General features: G+C 43.0%; 1 protein-coding gene across 4 annotated transcripts in view; it reads right to left on the bottom strand.

Annotated features, from left to right (window-relative positions):
* Positions 1-19619, bottom strand: part of ca10a (carbonic anhydrase Xa) — a 358548-nt gene that overhangs the window by 11182 nt on the left and 327747 nt on the right. For all 4 annotated transcript variants that reach the window (XM_028408223.1, XM_028408220.1, XM_028408221.1 and 1 more), the window contains one exon: positions 9320-9505. In XM_028408223.1, the coding sequence (XP_028264024.1) occupies positions 9320-9505 (186 nt within the window). The remainder of the gene's footprint in view (positions 1-9319; positions 9506-19619) is intronic.

Genomic DNA, 19619 nt, shown 5'->3' with positions numbered 1-19619 from the left:
AAGAGGCAGGGATTCTGTCATCATTTGATCCAAGGCCAGCCTTCTCGCACAGCTAAACCATCTCCCAGCATGGGGTTAATGTTTCCCTGACACAGGCGCTTCATCCACTCCAGCTGTTCAATATTCCTGCCTTTAACGAGGCTTCGACGTGGGCAGACACGGCTGTTTCGACTTCCAGCTCCAAAAGTGTGAAACCTGTGGCAGCTGACGAAGATGAATATTTAATGAAATATGCAGAATACTGTACATTTCTTTTTGCCTTTATTATCATAAAACCTGACTTAACTTCAATTTCTTACTTGCAGTTCTTTATTTATTTACAGTCTGAATGGCACCTGCTGGACTAGCGCCATCTATCCATTTTCGACCGCTTATCTGGGGCCGGGTCGCAGGGTCAGCAGTCACCCAGACTTCCCTCTCACCGGACACTTCTTCCAGCTCTTCCGGGGGAATCCGGAGGCGTTCCCAGGCCAGCCGAGAGACATAGTCTCTCCACCGCGTCCAGGGTCTTCCCCGGGGCCTCCTCCTAGTGGGACATGCCCAGAACACCTCCCCAGGGAGGCGTCCAGGAGGCATCCGAAACAGATGCCCGAGCCACCTCAGCTGGCTCCTCTCGATACGAAGGACCAGCGGCTCTACTTGGAGCTCCTCACCCTATCTCTAGGGGAGCGCCCAGCCACCCTTCGAAGGAAACTCATGACCATAGGTGAGGGTATGAACGTAGATTGACCGGTAAATCGTGCCTTCTTCACCATGACGGACCGGCACAGCAGCCGCATTACTGCGGAGGTTGCACTGATCAGCCTGTCAATCTCCCGCTCCATTTTCCCCTCACTCGTGAACGAGAACCCGAGATACACAAAATCCTCCACTTGGGGCAGGAGCTCTCCTCTCACCCAGAGAGAACAAGCCATCTTTTTCTGGTCGAGAACCATGGCCTTGGACTTGGAGGTGCTGATTTGCATCCCAGCCGCTTTACACTAGGCTGAAAAGGGGGGACCATATTCTCCACTGCAATATGAATGCGTAAGGAGGATGCGTATTGGCCTACCTAAGGGTATATCAATGTTTTAATGGCCCAACATACAATAAGCTGCAATGAATATAAAGGTGGTAAAACATTTATTTTAAACACAAAGGGGCTGTAATGATTTTTAGATCATTCCCAAAGGCACTTAGTCCTTCTCTCCTCACCCTCCGTAAACTTCTCACCCTCCCTCGCCGGCAAAGAGCTGGCACACACTGTACAGGAGGATATAAATAAACAAATCTAAGAGGAGAGTAATTATGAAACGCTCGGCTGGGGGAGCGCAGAGCGACAGAACGTCAATAAATGCAATCAAGACAAGAGAGGAAGTGATTAGGGCCCTATGTTGATCTGATTAGATTTTTAGGTGCAGGCAGCCAAAGGAACTCATCCACGCTCCCTCAATGACAAATTGCACAAAGTTTGCTGCTGGTGGGCAATAAAAGGCCAGTGTGGGCTGTAATAAAGTGAGAATATCTGCCAAATGGAGAGGGAAAAAACAGGGAGATGCAGAGCAAAGAAGAAGAAGAAGGAGAAAAAGGAGAAAATAGTGGTTGTAATTAGATACAGAAACAGTGGAAGAGAGGAGCTGTTATGTGTTGTCCGCACCTCCGAGCGAGCGGTACTACATCATTCATCACAGCATCCCGCTGTTCAAACAGAGACTCTGTGTAACCACAGGATCCAGCAGCACCACAGCTCATATAACAGGTACAGTTTATTCAGATTCAACATAAACACAGTGATCCTGGATTCTGTTAAACGTTTGCAGAATGATCAGGCGGGTGTAAAATTAGAACTTGTGTGCAGAGCTGTAGAAATGGAATCTCAGGCGGTGGTTAACCAGGAGACACAAGCACAGGATAAGGCAACACTGACAGCCTGCTTACTCCTGCACAGCATATTATTTAAAGACCAAACTTTCCAGAGGCAAAAGTCCAACTGAAGCCAAGGGACTCATGCTCTTCTGCACTAAACCTGTAACCCAGGTGCTGCACTATCATGCTTGTCTGACCAAACATTAGTATGTTGCTGTATGGTTTTTGAAGCATTTTTGAAGCATGCGCTGCAGTGTTAAGTTTGGCAGCAATTTCTGATTTAGTTTTTTTTTTTAGTCTCGTGACTAAAATGTCATTTGATTTTAGTCACATTTTAGTCATCAACATTTTTGTAAGTTTTAGTCTAGTTTTAGTCGACTAAATATCAAAGAATTTTAGTTGTCTAAATCTGCCGTGGATTTAGTCGACTAAAATTCTATGATATTTTTTATTTGTCATGAAATAATTAAGGTTTGAAGTGCAATAAAAACAGACACAGCTTTAACTTGTGTTATTTGAAACAAACACCTTTCTATTTAATTGCTATTACCTTTTCACAAAAGAACCAGTGAACAGTGAGCTGCTCTCCCTGAATACATGGTTCAGTCATGACCTTCTTCATGAATACTCCATAACTACAGCAAAATACTTCAGTGACAACTTAGAAACAGTGCGCATGCTGTAAAACCATCAGCAGCGGTGTCTTCATTTATAGATTTAGTCACGTGTATCTTTGAATGGAAGTTAAGATGACTCGTCTGCAAACGTCGCTTCAGGTTTGTTGTGTTTTTACCGCTGATCGTCGCTCCACACGATTTGCAAACCGTCCTGTTTGTCTTGACATCAAACGTGTCCATGTGTCTGTTCTTCTCCTGTTTGTGTTACCATGCATGAGGACGCCTTCTTCCAGCATCGCGGGGTAACGTCCTTACACAGAGAGATCACTTCTGATTGGCTCTCTGCCGCCGTCTCCTGATTCGTCCCTCCCTTCCACAAACAAAATCTGCTCTGATTGGATCTCATCTCCATCAATAATTTCGTCTCGTTTTTATTCGTTGACGAAAGTGTCAATACATTTCGTCTTCGTTTTTGGCGCCGTGCGTTTGTTTTTATTTAGTTATCGTCTCATTTTTATCAGCAAAAAAAGGTTGTTAACAAAAACTATGACGAAAATGATTCGTCAACAAAATTAACACTGATGCACTGCTTTCCTCGCCAGCTGACTCTCAGCCTCTTTAAGCCCTAAGTACTGATTCGTAAGTCCACTGATGACCCGTTCTGTATCACCCGGTGGATTATATACATGTCAATTTTATTCAATACAAAGCTTGACCAATAATAGCTCTTCAGTGTGTTAGCAGCTCCTTTGGCATTCACTTGGTTAAACCTGGTTTGGTTTCTAACACTGAATTCAGAGTAAAGGGTCACTGCTGCTGCTACTTGGTTGGCCAGTTTTCTCTGTATGTATGTGTGTGTGTGTGTGTGTGAGAGAGAGAGAGAGAGAGAGAGAGGGTGGGGGGGGGGTCATGACAGCCTCTTTATGGCATGATGGCTGGCCCAGCCCCCGGGGATAGGGAAATATGAAGACAGCAAGTCGATAGCGGAAGAGAGGTGTTCTGCGCTAACGGTTTAAAAGCACTGGGATGGAAATGGCGCTTTCCATCTAAAGCTTCCATCCAGCCGTCCTCCCTCCTTCAGATTAACTGGAGCGTAGATCCATAAAACTAACAAACAGACAAGGCCCAGTGCTGCACACACCAATCACACACTGATTATGCAACGTGCACAGCCACCTGTTTGTTTTTTAAGGGACATGACAGAAACAGAAATCATCATCTCTCGATCCATCAGCTGTCATGCTGCATTAGGAATTCAACATAATCCTAATTTAGTGACATTTCTTCTGCATGTATTCAAAAGACATCACACAGCGATGTTCTGATCCAGAATGAATACGCCGCGCTGCAGATGTGGGTGAAATGTGGCGCTTAATAGTGATTAATGATAATTAGAGGAGGAGAAAATAAAACAGAACACGGCTCCTCGTCAGCAGCTCTGTGACCGATAATCTGCCGCAGCCATATTAGCTCAATGTGATTTTCCATCTGTGGGACTGCGTTTGAAAAAGAGGGACGTACACGAGGTGTGTTTCAGTGATTGATGGGCTTTAAAATGTTTGGAACAGCTGCCTGTGGCGAATCCGTCTCCAACACTTGACACGATTTGAATTAAATATAGCTGGATCCTCTCTTTAGCAACGAGCCGTGTCTCCCTCAGTACGCAGGGGCCAACGCTGCTCAGTTTATCATCTGTAATCCTAAATTAATTTAGTTTATGCTGATAACGTTTGAAGATACCTTTTTATGCTATCTGTCCATCATCGCGATGTTATACACACATATATATATATATATATATATATATATATATACACACATATATATATATATATATATATATACACACATATATATATATATATATATATACACATATATACACACACACACACACATATATATATATATAGGATTATTGGGCAGCAGTGGCTTAGTGGTATTGTCCAATAACCAGAAGGTTGGTGGTTCGATCCCAACTCCTCCCTAGTCATTGTTGTGTGTCCTTGGGCAAGACACTTTACCCGCACTGCTTCCTGGTGTGGCGCTCCTTGCTGGTCATTGTAGTCACTGTATGACACTGCTTGGCAGCAGCCTTAAGCAATTTCCCTTCTGGAATTATTAAAGTATTTATTTCAAAATCAAAATCAAATCAAAATATGAGGTCATAAGGGAGAAATGAAACAATATAAAGTCTATTATATCACAATATTTCCTCACTCGTGCTGCTATATGATAATAATTTAATAATTGTTATTATAGTATATGAGTTAATTAAAAAGTTTGTGTGACACTACAGACTTGCATATGGACCCTGCTGCTGTATGAAGCTGTAAAAATCAACAGCGGGAGGACAGTGTTTTAAAGGCCCGACGCATGGGATCACTCTAGAAAACAAACAATTTTCACAGAAGGAAATCTATTGAAACTGTATAAGTTGGACTTACACAGGGTCTGTGTAACTTTACATTAAGGCAGCCACCAAAGTAAAGGAGCTGAATTCTTCCCTGTGATGGATCACCTCCGTTTCCAGTCTCCACAGTGAGACTGGAATGAACACAAAGCAGCGGCTGCCTGGAAGGAAGGAAATCAATATGAAAATGTACGACTTCACTTCGGAGAAGGTTTGGCTGAAATGATGTACTTAATGGGCTAAAACATTCAGCAGGATGGTCCTCATGCCCCCCTCGTTTTTGATGGAATATCCCATCATGCATTACACATGTTGGATTATCATCATCCCATGACCTGTTTAATGTCAGTATTTTAGTTTCAGATCTGCCCAAAGAACAAAATTCAAAACAGCAGTTCTTTAACCTGCATTGATTCAACATGAATATTTGTATTTCTTTTATGTTATTGCGGTGAATAATGGGATGGCTGAGCATCAGCCAGCCTGGTGGAGAAATAATATTTGGAATATTTTATCACTCATTAAAAGAGCAAGGTGTTTCATTTCCAGATTAGACTGTGAAAGCAGCTCCAAAGGCACAGAGCCGAACACACACACACACACACACACACACACATCATGGCATATATTACCCTCCAGGTACTGGAGTGTTTCACATAGCCAGACAGCCAAAGCACAGCATCGCTGTCTCTCTCTCTCTCTCTCTCTCTCTCTCTCTCTCACACACACACACACACACACACACACACACACACACAAACACACACACAAACACACACAAACACACACACACACTCCATGCAGTGCTTACTGTCTATAAAAAACCCCCACACTTAATAATAATACCATGTATGCAGATGATAGCACTTTCTCTGCACGGTGTTAATCTTAAGAGGCTCTTCAGCGCGTTACATTCTATTATTGCACTGAACATATGATCCCGGCATTAGCCAGAAAACCTGAAAGCATGACGACAGTCTGAAAGTTACACTTTTACACCTTTCTAAGAAGAGTTTGATTTATATGACTCGTGCTTTAACACATGTCATAAGGAGTTTTTTTTTTTTCAAGAGACTCCAAAATGGCATTTTGTGTCCACAGAGACCAAGGTTTTCACTGACTGGATTTGGAAATTACTTTTTTTATGTCAGACGGAATAAAAAAAAAAGAAAAGAAAAAAAAATAGTCTTGAGTTTGAGCACAAAATCCTGAAAAACAAAAATTCTGCACTCTTCAGTTCAAAATATGATAATATAATTTACATTTTTTATTTTTTTCTGTACGTGCAGCACTGATCATTGCCTGAAAATGTAACAGGAGTGTAAAAAAGTACTAAATGCTTTTTGCTGATCCTGGCTGGTAGCATGGTGAAGCTATAGGACAAACTGTAGTTTGATCCTTCAGATTTATCAGCAGTAAAATGCTGTGAAGCAAACATCACGTCAGATACACATCATAAATCACATTCAGAGAAACACACTGGTGTGTGTGAGACGGGGTTTGATATGTTCATCAGTGTAGACACACACACATGTTAGCAGCTGATAAGACATCCAATGAATACCAATGCGTGTGTGTTTACATCATCAAAGTGTGACTTTGGCGAGGATGTTTTATCTCATCAAGTGCTCACATGTCTGTTATTTGTTCCACACATGATTTAAGTTTTTTTTTGCTACCATAAACTACAGTATGCAGTAAAATAAGACTGGATTACACACACACACACACACACACACTCACACAGCTGTCAGACAAAAAGGACGGCTGAGGAAAAAAAGCACGATGAGTTAGGAGATATAAAGGGATGATTTAAAGACCAGAGCTTTGGAGTGATAATGCACCCTCACACACACACACACCACCCCCAACCCCTCCCTCCCACAGACCGCCATTTCAGAAGGATGCTCCGCTTTAAAAAGTTTTGAATATTACTCTCTTTGTTCATGTTTCAAGGACACGCTCAGCCACCACTCAATCTGCAGATGGGGGTGAGAGGGAGCCGGCGAGCGAGAATTTCTCTGTATTTTTTTTGATTATGAAACATCTTATCGGACCTTGAAGTCACGGCTTTGGCTCACTGAGAGCCTGGCTGAGGTGGAGAGGGGTGGGGGTGGGGGTGGGGTACGGTACTATGAGGAAAAGGAGGTGGCGGAGGATGTTACACTCAGAAAACATTTGCTTGAGTGAGGAGAACATGGCAAAAGGGAATGGGATGTGAAAGCAACCTACTGGCCCTGTTTTCCCTGCGGTTTGCTAGGATACAGTAGAAATATCAGTGTAGCTGCTGCTTATTCAGACAAAGATGTGCTTCATTGTTAACATCTTATAAAGAGAGAAATGGATCCATGTTTTCTGTATTATGGATTATAAAAAAATTAAACAACAAACAGCGATAAAGGATCTATGGCGTCTCTGCATGCCGATAATTTATGTAATTTTGTTTTGTTAGAGAAACACAGAAGAAATAATATTTTAAAATAGCTAATGCTACACATTAGCCAAATTGTGAGAGGAAGTAGCTGCCTCCCACATCCCAAGTGAAAAACTTCTGCCTTCCACGCAACCTTTTCCCCTTCTTTTTGTCTGCCAGGCGCTCTGTGTGCAACATGGCAACAGTGTGACATCACTTTTCAGATATCAGCTGCAACAACTCCTCCTCCAACACAACGTTCACCTACAAAAGGGCGAATCAGTGAGTGAAGGCCGGGGTGAAATAAAACATGGAGCCCCGGAGGGGAAGCCTTCATAAACTACACCTCAGCGTGTGTGGAGAAGGAGGAGGTGTCCTTTCAGGCTCGGGTTTCAGCAGCGAAGGACACAGTAAACACTTGTTTTATTATGATCTCAGTATCAGCTCTGACACTCTGAGGGAGGATAAATGATTATCATTAATTATAATAAATTTGCCTGTCAAGACTGCAATTACATTGTTGCCACACAAATTGGTTATTCATATGATGGTGGTGGTGGGACGCAGTGGTGCGAGTGACTCATGATATTGTTGAACAATCAAAGGCAAGGAAACTAATTGTTTCACTCGTCAAAAAAATTTAAATGTCAAAACTGCACTGGGAGGGTGTGTGTGTGTGTGTGTAGAGTTGAATAGTTTCCTGTCATCTCCAAGACAACTTTGTTCCTGCTGAAAGCACTGATGCCATCATGTGAAAACTCATTTAGAATGTGTTTAAACTAAAATTAAAGTAACTACACTCTACAATTCAGCTGCAGCTGCAAAAGAAAAACATTAAAAAAAAACAGAATACAAATGAATATATAATTAATGGGCTGAAAATGAATGCAGTTCCTTAGATGGCCACTTGAGGGTGTCTTCAAAAGTCAATCCACACATACGTGTATGTTAAAATGTCCAAGCAGAATTGCAGAATTGAGCTTAAAAACTGCTTTTTTAATAACTCTATGCGTGACCTGACCGTGTCCTTGACCTTGTACATGCAGAAAAATGCAAAAATGTCTACCGTATTTTTCAGACTACAAGTCGCACTTTTTGTCATCCTTTGGCTGGGAATGCGACTTACACTCAGGTGCGACTTATAAATGAAAAAATATATAATTTCACATGTTGGTTGTTTTCACACTGACAGCCGCTAGAGGGCGCTCTAGACTTGTGTACCCCCGGAGTTGGCGGAGTTGTTCAGAACGACACCAAGGAAGAAGAATTCAATGGATTTAGTGATTTGAGGTGAGATGGAGGGTTTGATAAACTCATCTTATCATGTTCTTTATGCTATTGTTATCCGAATAACTGTTAATATGTTACATAATGAACAACTATTTAGCTGAATAGTCATTAATGTGTTACGTTAGCATAATGCTAATGCTATTAGCATACCATACACCTTATGTGCGACTTATACCCCGGTGCGACCTATAGTCCGAAAAATACGGTAATACATAAATGTGTTTTTCAGCGTGTAACACTGCCCCCAACTGGTCAGAATTTGTAAAGTCTGCTGGGAGATTCTTTGTATTCCGAACTAGCTCTTAGTACATTTCAAAGGCTTCTTCTTTGTTTGTTTAAGTGAACAGGGAAGCAGCAGGAATGTTCCAGAAACTCACAGCTGTCCGGCTGCGAGTTTCTAATCTACTGTACCTCCATCAGTTACCATAAGGGATGATGTAACTTTAATTACTTGTCACCTCAGAGTGCAGTGAGGTAAAACTGTCTGTAACCATGGAAACGTGTGTAATTAACATGAAAAAAAAGGTACTTCAGTTTTCACCTTGATATCTCTGTTCTGTGAACAGTGAACATGGCTCTGTCAGGCTGCGGCACGTGTCGGCCATGAACAGACGCCGCTTCCTGACGAGCTCAATAGAGCCGTACTAATCCACAAAAACAGATGCATTCGATTGGAATTATGCAATTTTTTTTTTTTTTTTTAAGAATATAAATACTTTTATCACATCCGCAGACACACACCTCTCCAGAGAAGGCCTGTCCGTTCAGCAGGTGTTCGGAGCCCTGGCTGTCCTCGCTGCCGAAGTGTAGCCGGATCTCCTCCAGACGATGGCTGTACGTCATCGGCCCTCCAGAGATGTTCACCAGATGCTCTTTGTCCAGTCGCAGAGAGACATGGCGGCCTGTGTTGTACATCGTCCCTCCCACCTGGACAAATAAACAGATGGGAACTGATTACACAATAATAAACATGTCACATTTTAGTGCTAAAGCACACACACACAGCAACACATTTCCAGAGGTCTCTTTCACACGACTGAAGAATTATACACTGGTGCATGATGTGTTGTACTGACTTACTGCAAAGAGGGGGAAACGTGAACTCATTCAAAGAGCAGCTTTGTGACAGTCGCTTTCTATATTTGTGTATTTGTCACTAAACTTTTTTTTTTCTCACCTCCTGATGCATTAGAAAAAAACCCTCTGCATTAAAGTACTGATCAGAATCAGTGTTACCATGGTTACTACATTATTTTGCATTAATATTACATTGTTTATGCAGATCAGATTTTTTTTTTTTTTTTTGAGCTACAACATTCCTCTGGCTGATCTGCTCAGCTTTTACATCGCACATGGACGCCGGATGGATGCTTCCACCAAAAAAAAACCCAGATACACAACCAGGCATCATCTTCACCGCACACTGTCACGCCTACATCTTAGTCCACATCTCCATCAGCTTGCAGTAATATTACTTGACTAGAAATGATCATTCATAGTGACACCAGCGGGGTTTTTTTTTATTCAGAAAGCTGTGCCGGTGTGGAGGTGGAGGTCCAGCCAGTCCTCAACCAGGAGGGACGTACACACAGTCGCTGCTCTTTCTTGGCCTTTAAACCAACCTGATGCCCACCTGTGGTCACATATGTGTACAGTGGAATGAAACTTGTTACCATGGTAGCTGAAAAAAAGAGATTTTGCCTTGTAAATGTGGTGAAAGGAGCTTTCTTAACCCAAGCTCCAATCAAAGTAACCACAGTGTTCCAACACTATCGACAGGAAGAGAGACAAACGGTCTTAAAGGACTTAAACGAGCGTAGCAGTGGGGGCATGAACTTAGCTGCGTACAACATGTGACTGTGGGTTTATTTCCGTACTAAAACAAGAGCTGACACCCAGCCTTGCCTGCAGACTGTGAAAGAACTCTCACCATCTCATCAAATCTCTTTTTGGTTTCCAACACTTTTTACTGAAGGCTATTGGTGCAGAATGTTTGCCTCAGTCTGAGTCTCTGTGAATCATTGGGTTAGTATATCAGGTTCTCTTTTCAGCTCTGTGAGCTTTGCTTTTTGTAATAAGGAGACACTGCTTTTTTCTTTTTTGACGGCTTGGTGATTCAGGTTTTCATTGAAGCTGTTCATTGAACAGAGTTTACACAGGAACAGTCCCCAGGGCTTTATTTAATTAGGAGGCAATCTGAGCGGGTGAAAAGAAAGGACAGCAGGTGGAGATAAAAAAAAAAAGGCTGAAACAATCGCAATCTATACATCGCAGGGGGAAACATGCTGTTTATCCGTAGCTATGATTACTTATTTATAATCAGCAGTTGTTCAAAGTGAAGCATTGATATTCACACCATGGCTCAGGCTGGACTTCCATCGCTCTCAGCTGCCTCTTTCTCTTCCTCCACTGCTGCTCCTTCATTCCTTTTACCACTGACTTTCAAAATAATCACCCCCCCCCCTCCACACCACCACCACCACCTCCCTCCATCCCTCCTCTAAAGTCCCAGAGAAAGAGTCTGCCCACACATTGTAAATATTTTATGGACGCTCTGAAAAATCAATGATTTGAAAGAAGAAAGAGAGAGGAAGAGGGAGCGATGCAAAGAGGAGATAAGTACCATGAAAGAGGAGGAGAGAGGTGTGCTGGAGTAATGCCCAAAAAAAAAAGAAGTACAGAGGAGTGGAGGTGAGACCCATGAAAAAAAGACCCAAAACTCTCATCTCCCTCAAGGCCTCATTTTTTCTATGGCTGTTATTCATGAGATAGAAGTCTGGAGAGTCTCCAAAAAACCAAAGTAACCAAGGACTCCTGAGCCAGGCCGCTAATACGCTGCTCTAACAGTTTACTCTTTCTATGGTCTGATCCAGATCCTGCAGATTCTCCCCTACAAATGCACTACTACTACTACTCTCTGAAGTCCAGCTTGTTCCAGATCATAATGTGTGCAAGAACGAGCACTAAGCAGGTCCTCCTCCCCCAGGTCCACACTTAAACAATAATACACTGAGAAAAAAGATTGTGGTCTTGTCTATTGTTTCATGTGACTACAGCCCCCCCGCCCCTAACCTCTGCCAATATCTGCTGTTCAGGCTGATTGCTCGTGTCAGGGTAAATGGCTGGAGGCTGGCTCGGAGGCGCGGGTAGTGAAGTGTGGTTGGAGCGACAGCGGCGAGGAGAGTAATCGTGTTTGTGTTTTACAGTGAAACCCAGATACGGAACGGCAGCTACAAGAGCGTGTACGGTGACAAGCGCCGCCTTCTTCTAATTGGTCATTCTTTCATCTCTGGGGATCGATAAGCCTGGACTCGAACACCCGCTGCACTTACAGTCAGATATGCAAACGATCAACTTTTTTTTTTTTTTTTTTTTTAAAATGAGGGATTTTTACAAAGAAAAACAAAACTCTGCTGGAGTGCAAAGGCAATTTCTGAGAAGTGAATGAAAACATAAAAAATCATTCATAGTTTAAGTGAAATTCTGCCAGCTGCTGGTGGGAGCCGCATTTGAAGAATAAATGAATGCACACTCCAGTAAAAGTTGCTTACCTCGTTTTCGTGGTGTTTCCACTGTTAGCAGACAAAGTCAATGTGCTGGAAAGATTGCAAACAAAGCAGAGGCACCACGTTCCAATCTGCTCTTTCATTATTATTCTTTGGAGTCCCAACACTTCTCCACGAGTGGGGAAGTCATTATTACAAGCAGCTCATATTTCGATTCTGTGTGCTAAATGTATTTGTGCTCTATTCATAAAAAAACAAACAAACAAACAAACAAATCCAGCCTGTCAGACAAGCAGTGTTTGTATATTGCTCTTTGATGAACACGGCTGTATGACAATCAACAAACACTTAGAGCTGTCCGACTCATGCCTCAGCGCTACACTGTTATAGTCATTACTGTCTCTGCTCTCATGCTAATGGGAATTCCGAACAACACGAGGAAATGCTCTGCTGCACTTTGCTCAGTCTTTTGTTGAGAATATTGCCCTAAACTGTGTGTAACTCAAACAATCACAAAACAGGGCGAGTCGTGCCGCAGAGCTCCACTGTGATCCAAAAACTGGTGAAACGCATCAGTGAACTGCACTGCTGGGCTGAATACTTCATCACCATGCACACACACACACACACACACACACACACTGTAGAGCACAAAAAGCGTAGGTTAATGCTACGACTCAAAGAATTGTCCATTAGCAGCACATGCAGTCTGATGGTTTAACAAAGGGTGAAGAAAAGTGAGATACTGGCAGCCAAAGGGTGCATTTAATAAACATAAAATAACGCAGCTAACAAAAAACTGAGATATATATACTGTAGGTATAAACAATGTAGAACTCAACCTGAAGCACGGGGAGGACACCGACAGACAAAGGGAGCACAAGACTTACAATAGGGGGTTAACAAGACTCAGGTGGAAACACAGGTAATCAAGATGGAGGGGAACAGATGGAGACAGAAAGACAAAAGGAAACAGGAAACAGTACTTTCAAAATAAAATAGGAAACAATCAAAATGTAGTAAACGAGTAAAAGAACCAGGAAAATACAACTACATTAAAACAATCAGGATAAAAAAGAGAGCCATAGACCTAAAGCACGGCCTAACCTGCACAAATAGCTCAATTAGAGCAGTAATTAAAGGGTGTTTTCACAACTTAAATGATTAATGAATTTGTAAACTTGCTGGTTTGTACCAAATTGCTTCACTTTGAACTGCAGGAGAACGTCCCTTCTGGTTATTACAGCATTTGTCTGTGACACTGGAGGGGCTACACTAGCAGGTCATCGCTCTGGAGATTGTTTACCACTTACAAAATGCACAGAAGTTGCATATCGAGGTAGTGCAGATTCATCCTGGTGCATATTTTTGGGTGACAGAAATTAAAAATCTACTCATAATCCACTGTCCTTGAATCATGTGATTGGCAACAGCCAACCAGGTGATCAGATTCATGCATCCGGGTAAAAACACACCTTCATGTGTCATTCCTGGAGTTGGTTAAATCAACCAAAAGCGTCTTTTTGTCTTTCTCCAGCTGACACAGTAACACAGAGAAGACGAAGACACAGGCGAGCATGTGCATTGGTACTGTCGGCTGCTTTAACTCAAACACAACAAGTGTATCAAAAGAACATCTAAAGGACAGAGGAAGCTGCCAACACGGCTTGATTTAGATAGAAAGTGAAATCAAGCAAACAGCGCTCAGCGTGACAGCTGATACACCACTGATACACTCACACACGGGCATTTCTATAAACAGATGCACCATGCATTAGTGATATATAGCAACACAATGAAGGCCCGTGAACGAACATGCATTGAGTTCATTAATGAAAAGCCACTTGTCTTCGTCACTGCGTCTCCTGTAACCTCTCACACACCTCATTTTGTTCAAGTAGCTTTAGCGTCTCTTTAATTTGTTTCCGAGAAGCTTCCAGGAGCGATGGAGCCGAGAAGGACAATTGCACTGTGAGCTGGTCCTCCCCTTAACAGATAGTGATGATCGCAGCGCGCTACCACATTAGAGGTAATAGCCTGGCGAACGTAAACAAGTCATAAAGGAGAAAGTTGACTGTCTGGGCAGCAGCAGGCAGGTACGGTAATAGAAGACATCAGTTGCATGCTGGTAATGAGAAAACACAAGGAACATCATCATTATCAGAGTGCAGATCAATAGAGTAAATTAGCCTGTAACAAGAAGGAGTCTGCGCTAACTGCTCTGTATGTTCAAAGTGCTGCACTTATATGGAACATTTTCAGCACTAACAGCAGTGACTGAGGGAAAAAGAGACTGTAGCTAACGCAGAAAATAAGTTTTAATATCCAATATGAGATCTCTGTGTGGTGGAAATAATGATCAGTTACATGAATATATTGGAGTGCACACGTGTTTTAGCACCCATTATATGAGTTTTAATATCTCCTCTATAAAGGCCTGCAGCTGCAAGCACTGAATCATGGAGAAAGCCTAATGTATTTGATTAAAACACAAGATGACTGCCGCTCTTTCATTAAGGTGCGCAGAGATGGAGAGTAAATGGAATATGGATAGAGATGGAGGGGACGTATGTGCAGAGCGAAGTGGTGAGGGCAGCAGGAGAAAGAAAAGGACGAGAGAAAATAAAACATCATATAAAAAAAAAAAAAGAGCAGCCGTGATGAATTAAATACAAGCAGGACTGTGTGGGCTGCTGCAGCTCAGTGAAGTTATGTACAGCAGTTCCAGTAATGCTACATGATGAGAAAGATTCAACACAGAGCCCAGGCTTTAGGAAAAAGATTTTCAGAGACTGTGCTGTCCTCAGAAGACGAAGGAACAGAAAAGCACCGGCAGTTTCTTCAAATCGCTGCCGTTACCAGGAAAAAAGAGATGATATCAGGTGGCGACACTTTTGTCTTTACACTCTATGATACCTGATCATATTAACGTGAAGCAGTAGTTTATATGGAATGAAAGTCAGACCGTGTTGTGTAGGATGGTGTCACGTAGTACAGGGGCTAGACTCCAGAGCAGACACAAACAGGTTCACCGGGGAGGGAGTCGGTACACAAAAGGCAGTCCGCGGGGCAACAGTACAGAAGCTTGACCAAAGCAGTGACAAAGTCCAGATGAGAATTCGGCAACCAGGGAAATCAGTCCACGAAGCAGAAGTACAGATAAGGGCAAGGCAAAAACACAGTCAACCAGAACTAACCAGAGGGAGAGCCAAATCCAAGCCAGAGTCCAAACCAGGAAATCAGTCCACTAGGACGAAGGTACCGACAAGTAGCAGGCTAGTAATCCAAAACGAGGTCCAAAGCGGGTAACACACACAGGTAAGTAATCCGAGAAAACACAGGAACGCAAGGGTAAATCCACAAGACGATCTGGCAGGGAGTAGTCGTCAACAAGGTGTTGAAATAGTCTCCAGTTCCTAGGGGATCACGGGAAAACCTGGGCGTGGCCAGAGCCCGGTGGCAGAAATTGGCCCGCGGCAGAGACAGGCAGTGGACCTGAAGTAACCTGTACTTCCGGTGATCAACATCCGGGGGGCGTTTCCGTACAGATGGTCCATTAGAAGATGGTGCTTTAGTTTAAGCCAACAGCCAACTGTTCAAAGGATCAAATATTTAAGCAAGAACTTGAATAAAAGAAAGGAGCGATCACAACAAGGATGGTGGAAAAGTCCAGTCACTCACTGCACCTGTCAGTGGTCATAATGTTCTGGATGATAAAAAGCTGCTTTATTTATGACAGGTTGGGAATCCTGTCTGTGAGTAAAGACTGACTCATTATTGCAACAATGCATCACAAAACAAACTTCTAAAGTCTGTTTTTTTTTTATTTACAGAAATAAAAACAATAATGATGAAATTCAAAGAAATCACCCAAATGTCACGTGGATGATCTGTCTGTGAAGTAAAGCAGCTCAGAGAGCAGACAGAGACATGGCGCAGGTTCACAGGCACGACTCGTGTGCTGGCGTACAAATCAGAGTGCATGTCCGAGCTTTGAGTCCGCAAACAGTGGAAACGGGCTGTTAAAACTCAGTGGGTGTGGGAGAGACCCTGTAAAACAATCAGGCTCCACTTCCTCTGGGACGTCATTATAAAAAAATGGACTAAAGCTAGAAAGTTGTCAATGTTGTCATGTAGAACTTGTACTTCGATGCATGCATTTCCATCATCACCAGTCACTTCCAATAGGGTTAAATGTGGCTCTAAGCCATGAACCGGTTGTGTAAACATGTGTTAGAGCAGGTCCGATCCATGAGGAACTTGCAACCACCATGAATTAAAGGATCTCCAGGTCTCCAGGCCTTGGTGAGTCGTTTTCACTGCAGTGCACCCACAGTAGTGGAGAAAAAAAAATCCATGCATCCTTTCAGTCATTTGGTAAATTGTTAGCTGCTCTGATGAAATAGCTTGTGAGTGCTGTGGAGGCTTCTTTAATGTGACAGCCTAACAGCCTCCTTGCAGATAGAGACCGTCCTTCTCCCATTACTCACATTAAAAGCAAGTGGTCAGGGGAACGCGTGGTTTCGGATCATTCTGTGCGCCTCTCCGAGCCTCATTTTATCCTCATGATGGAGTCACATCTTTGTCGTTGAGTCCGCAGTTATCTGGAGACGTCTTACGTGCCAGTGCAGTGAATTTCAAAGGAGCCGTTGGGAGGTGTCTCTCCAGGATGTGGCCGTCAAGATGATGGCATTTTAAGATAACGTCTCCTGTCACCGAAACAAGCAAAGTATAAAGCAGTGGGAGTGGAGTTCAAGGAGGCTGTTTATTCAGCCTACCGGTGTTTGAAATGTACTTTCCCAACCGTGATTGTCAGAGAATCATCAGTTAAAGTCAGTAGCCAGGAAGACTATGATTGAGCTCATTTTCTCCAGTCTTATGTTTGGTCCAAGTTTTTCAACTTATACCCCCCATTTCTGCAGTTAGGTATTTTAAACCCTGAAGCGGTCTCTCCTCTTTGTTGGGTTCATTTGGGGCGAGCGAGAACACAGCAATCATAGCCAGGCCCAGATCAAATCAAACAGAAGTTCTCTTGGTACGTTTCCAAACCGAGCCTTGGGGGTCACAGAACACCATTGCAGGTAATGGAGCACAATTTTGTGACTGAAATAAAAAAGTTTCACATAAATTTGTGGCGGGCATGAATCATGTATGAAGCGTAAGCACCTGAAAGTCTGAAATACTGCATGAAGAAGACACAAGTGAAGCTGGCAGGTGGCCTGAGGCTACGACGGTCAGGTGGATGAGTTTGTGTGTTTGTTGTTTTTCTATGACAGCTCAAGGTTCAGTTCCCAAATGAAACCAGGATGAGGTTTTTTGTGATATTTGAAGATTTCATTCGAAGCAAAAGGACTCAGACATAGTAAGCATCAAAAGAGTGTCCAGTATTAACAGAGAGAAAAAAATCACACTCTTTCTTATAGAACAGTCAAAGCGATCAATCTCACACCCGTCTGATGAGAAGTCTGTAACAACCAGTGACTGGAGAATGAAGGAGCTGCTGTCCAGTTTCTTGTCTTGGCCAAACTTTAAATTTAACACCTAGACCTACTTCTAGCAATCATCATCAGGTGCTGGGACAACATAGCAATCATTCAATAAGCAACCAGCATGATGACCTACGGGGGAACATCTGTAATCTCTGTGGGGAACAAAGCCAATCTGAGATATACTGTTGCCCTTCTCTCACCAAGCCCTTCAGCCATTGTTGCATTAAAGGTAGGGTAGGAGATTTCATTCTGATGCACTGTTTGTAAAATTAGTGTAACTTCTCTTTACAATCCGATAGCAACCGATTAGTTCGGCAGTTTCGCTTTAAAACGAAGAATATGAATCATCTGTGGAAGCTATAAAACACTAAAAACATCAGCCAATCCTCCGGGTGGACCCTGCACGGAGTATTGGCTGGTTGTCACTCTCTTCCTGCTCTGCACGCACCAGAGAGGTACGTGCATGATGGCCGAAGTCACAGACCGCAGCTCGTCTTCAGGTAATGCACGTCCATGTGGTTGGGAGGCGTGGCTTCGGGGTGAGCTCCGAGAGAAAGGGGCGTGTGTTTACTTTGGAAATCTGGCTGACTCTCACTGAGTTTTCAAAATCTCCTACCCTACCTTTAACTGTTTTACGTAATTGACAAGGTGTAAACATGGTCGATCATTTTAGCTAGCAGTAAATGTAATAGCTAGCTAGCACATTTTTTGTAGCTTTTTTAGCCTTCCTATAAGATAAGCTGTGTTTCTTAGCTCTTCTCAGCTTGTATTAAATTATAATGCATAACATGATAAGCATAATACACAATAACTATTTCAAAGCACAGCCTCAGCTTTCTTGACCAGAGACTCAAGGTTGACTCAAAGCAAACATACTTCATAGTGTGCGACTGTTGAGTTGGCAGATTGGTTCATCGTCTCCTCTCTCTCTCTCTCTCGCCCTCAGTCATTACTTGTCCAAGGCACCTCAGTTTAGGTCACTGCTGGATTCCTCGCCAGACATCCACACTTTCTGACTGACCCTAATTGCTTGATGATGAGTGGCCACTGATTCAACCCTCCATCCCATAAGCCCTCTGCTGCGTCTGCGACTCTCTTCCTCTGAGCTTATTGCTTCTTTTTTGTCATTCCTGCCACGTTGATAGCTTCCAGCACGGAGCCGGCCGGGCCGGCCAGATTAGCTGCCTGTTACCACCGCTGGAAATCAAATAACAGCTGATAAGGCAGAAAAGAAGATGAAAAAAAGCTGAGCATAATGTCATAGCTTTGCTGTCTGAGTAGTTGATTGCAATCAAAACACGGGACAGCGGCTGTGTTTTGGAATTCACTGAGGGTACAAGAGAGTTCAGCTTGTTCCTGAATTTAAAAGTTCTCTCAGCTCTGCCAAGGTTACACCGTATATACGAATGAAGTGTACAGGTATCGAGAGGGTGAATAAGAATAATAGACTTTTTCTTCACTCCCACTTTTCTGACATTGTAGTGCTTACCTCAGGGCAAAGACAGGCAAAGGCAGCCAATAGCTTTGATGGAAGACAGGTACCACGATAAATATTTGATGCTATTGACGGGTTGTTGTGCTCAGAATAAGAGTTATGGATCTTGTGCAGCCTAACATCATAAAAGGCAAACTCCTGCCAGCAAACTAACACTGAATCTTTGTGTTCAGTAATCATTAGAAGGGTTGATATCGGCTCTTAAAGCTTATATTGATTCCATACTTTTGGTCCAGAAAAATGCTGAGTTGGCTAAATAAGGACGTCTCTCAGATGTTATTGGCTCAGATGGTGACAAGTTTTGCTTAAACGTGAAGTTTAAACCTTAATGTATAACATGCTTGGAAAGAAATCTGGGGCTCTGAAAGCATCTGGCTGTCATTTCTCTCCTCTGACTTTCCACAAACTCTTGGTCGCTCTTTTCTCTCCAATGAGCAGGAGGAGAAGAAGGCATCGCCTTCTGTTCTCTGCATCAGATCCATCAGCGTCAGTGTTTTCTGGCTAAGTGACAGGTGCAGGTGCAAAGTGGCATCCAGTGTGCATCCAGTGAA

The sequence above is a fragment of the Parambassis ranga genome, chromosome 6, assembly GCF_900634625.1.
Source record: "Parambassis ranga chromosome 6, fParRan2.1, whole genome shotgun sequence".
Taxonomy (NCBI): Eukaryota; Metazoa; Chordata; class Actinopteri; family Ambassidae; genus Parambassis; species Parambassis ranga.
The sequence above is the reverse complement of the archived record's forward strand: the minus strand, read 5'-3'. Positions and strand labels throughout refer to the sequence as shown.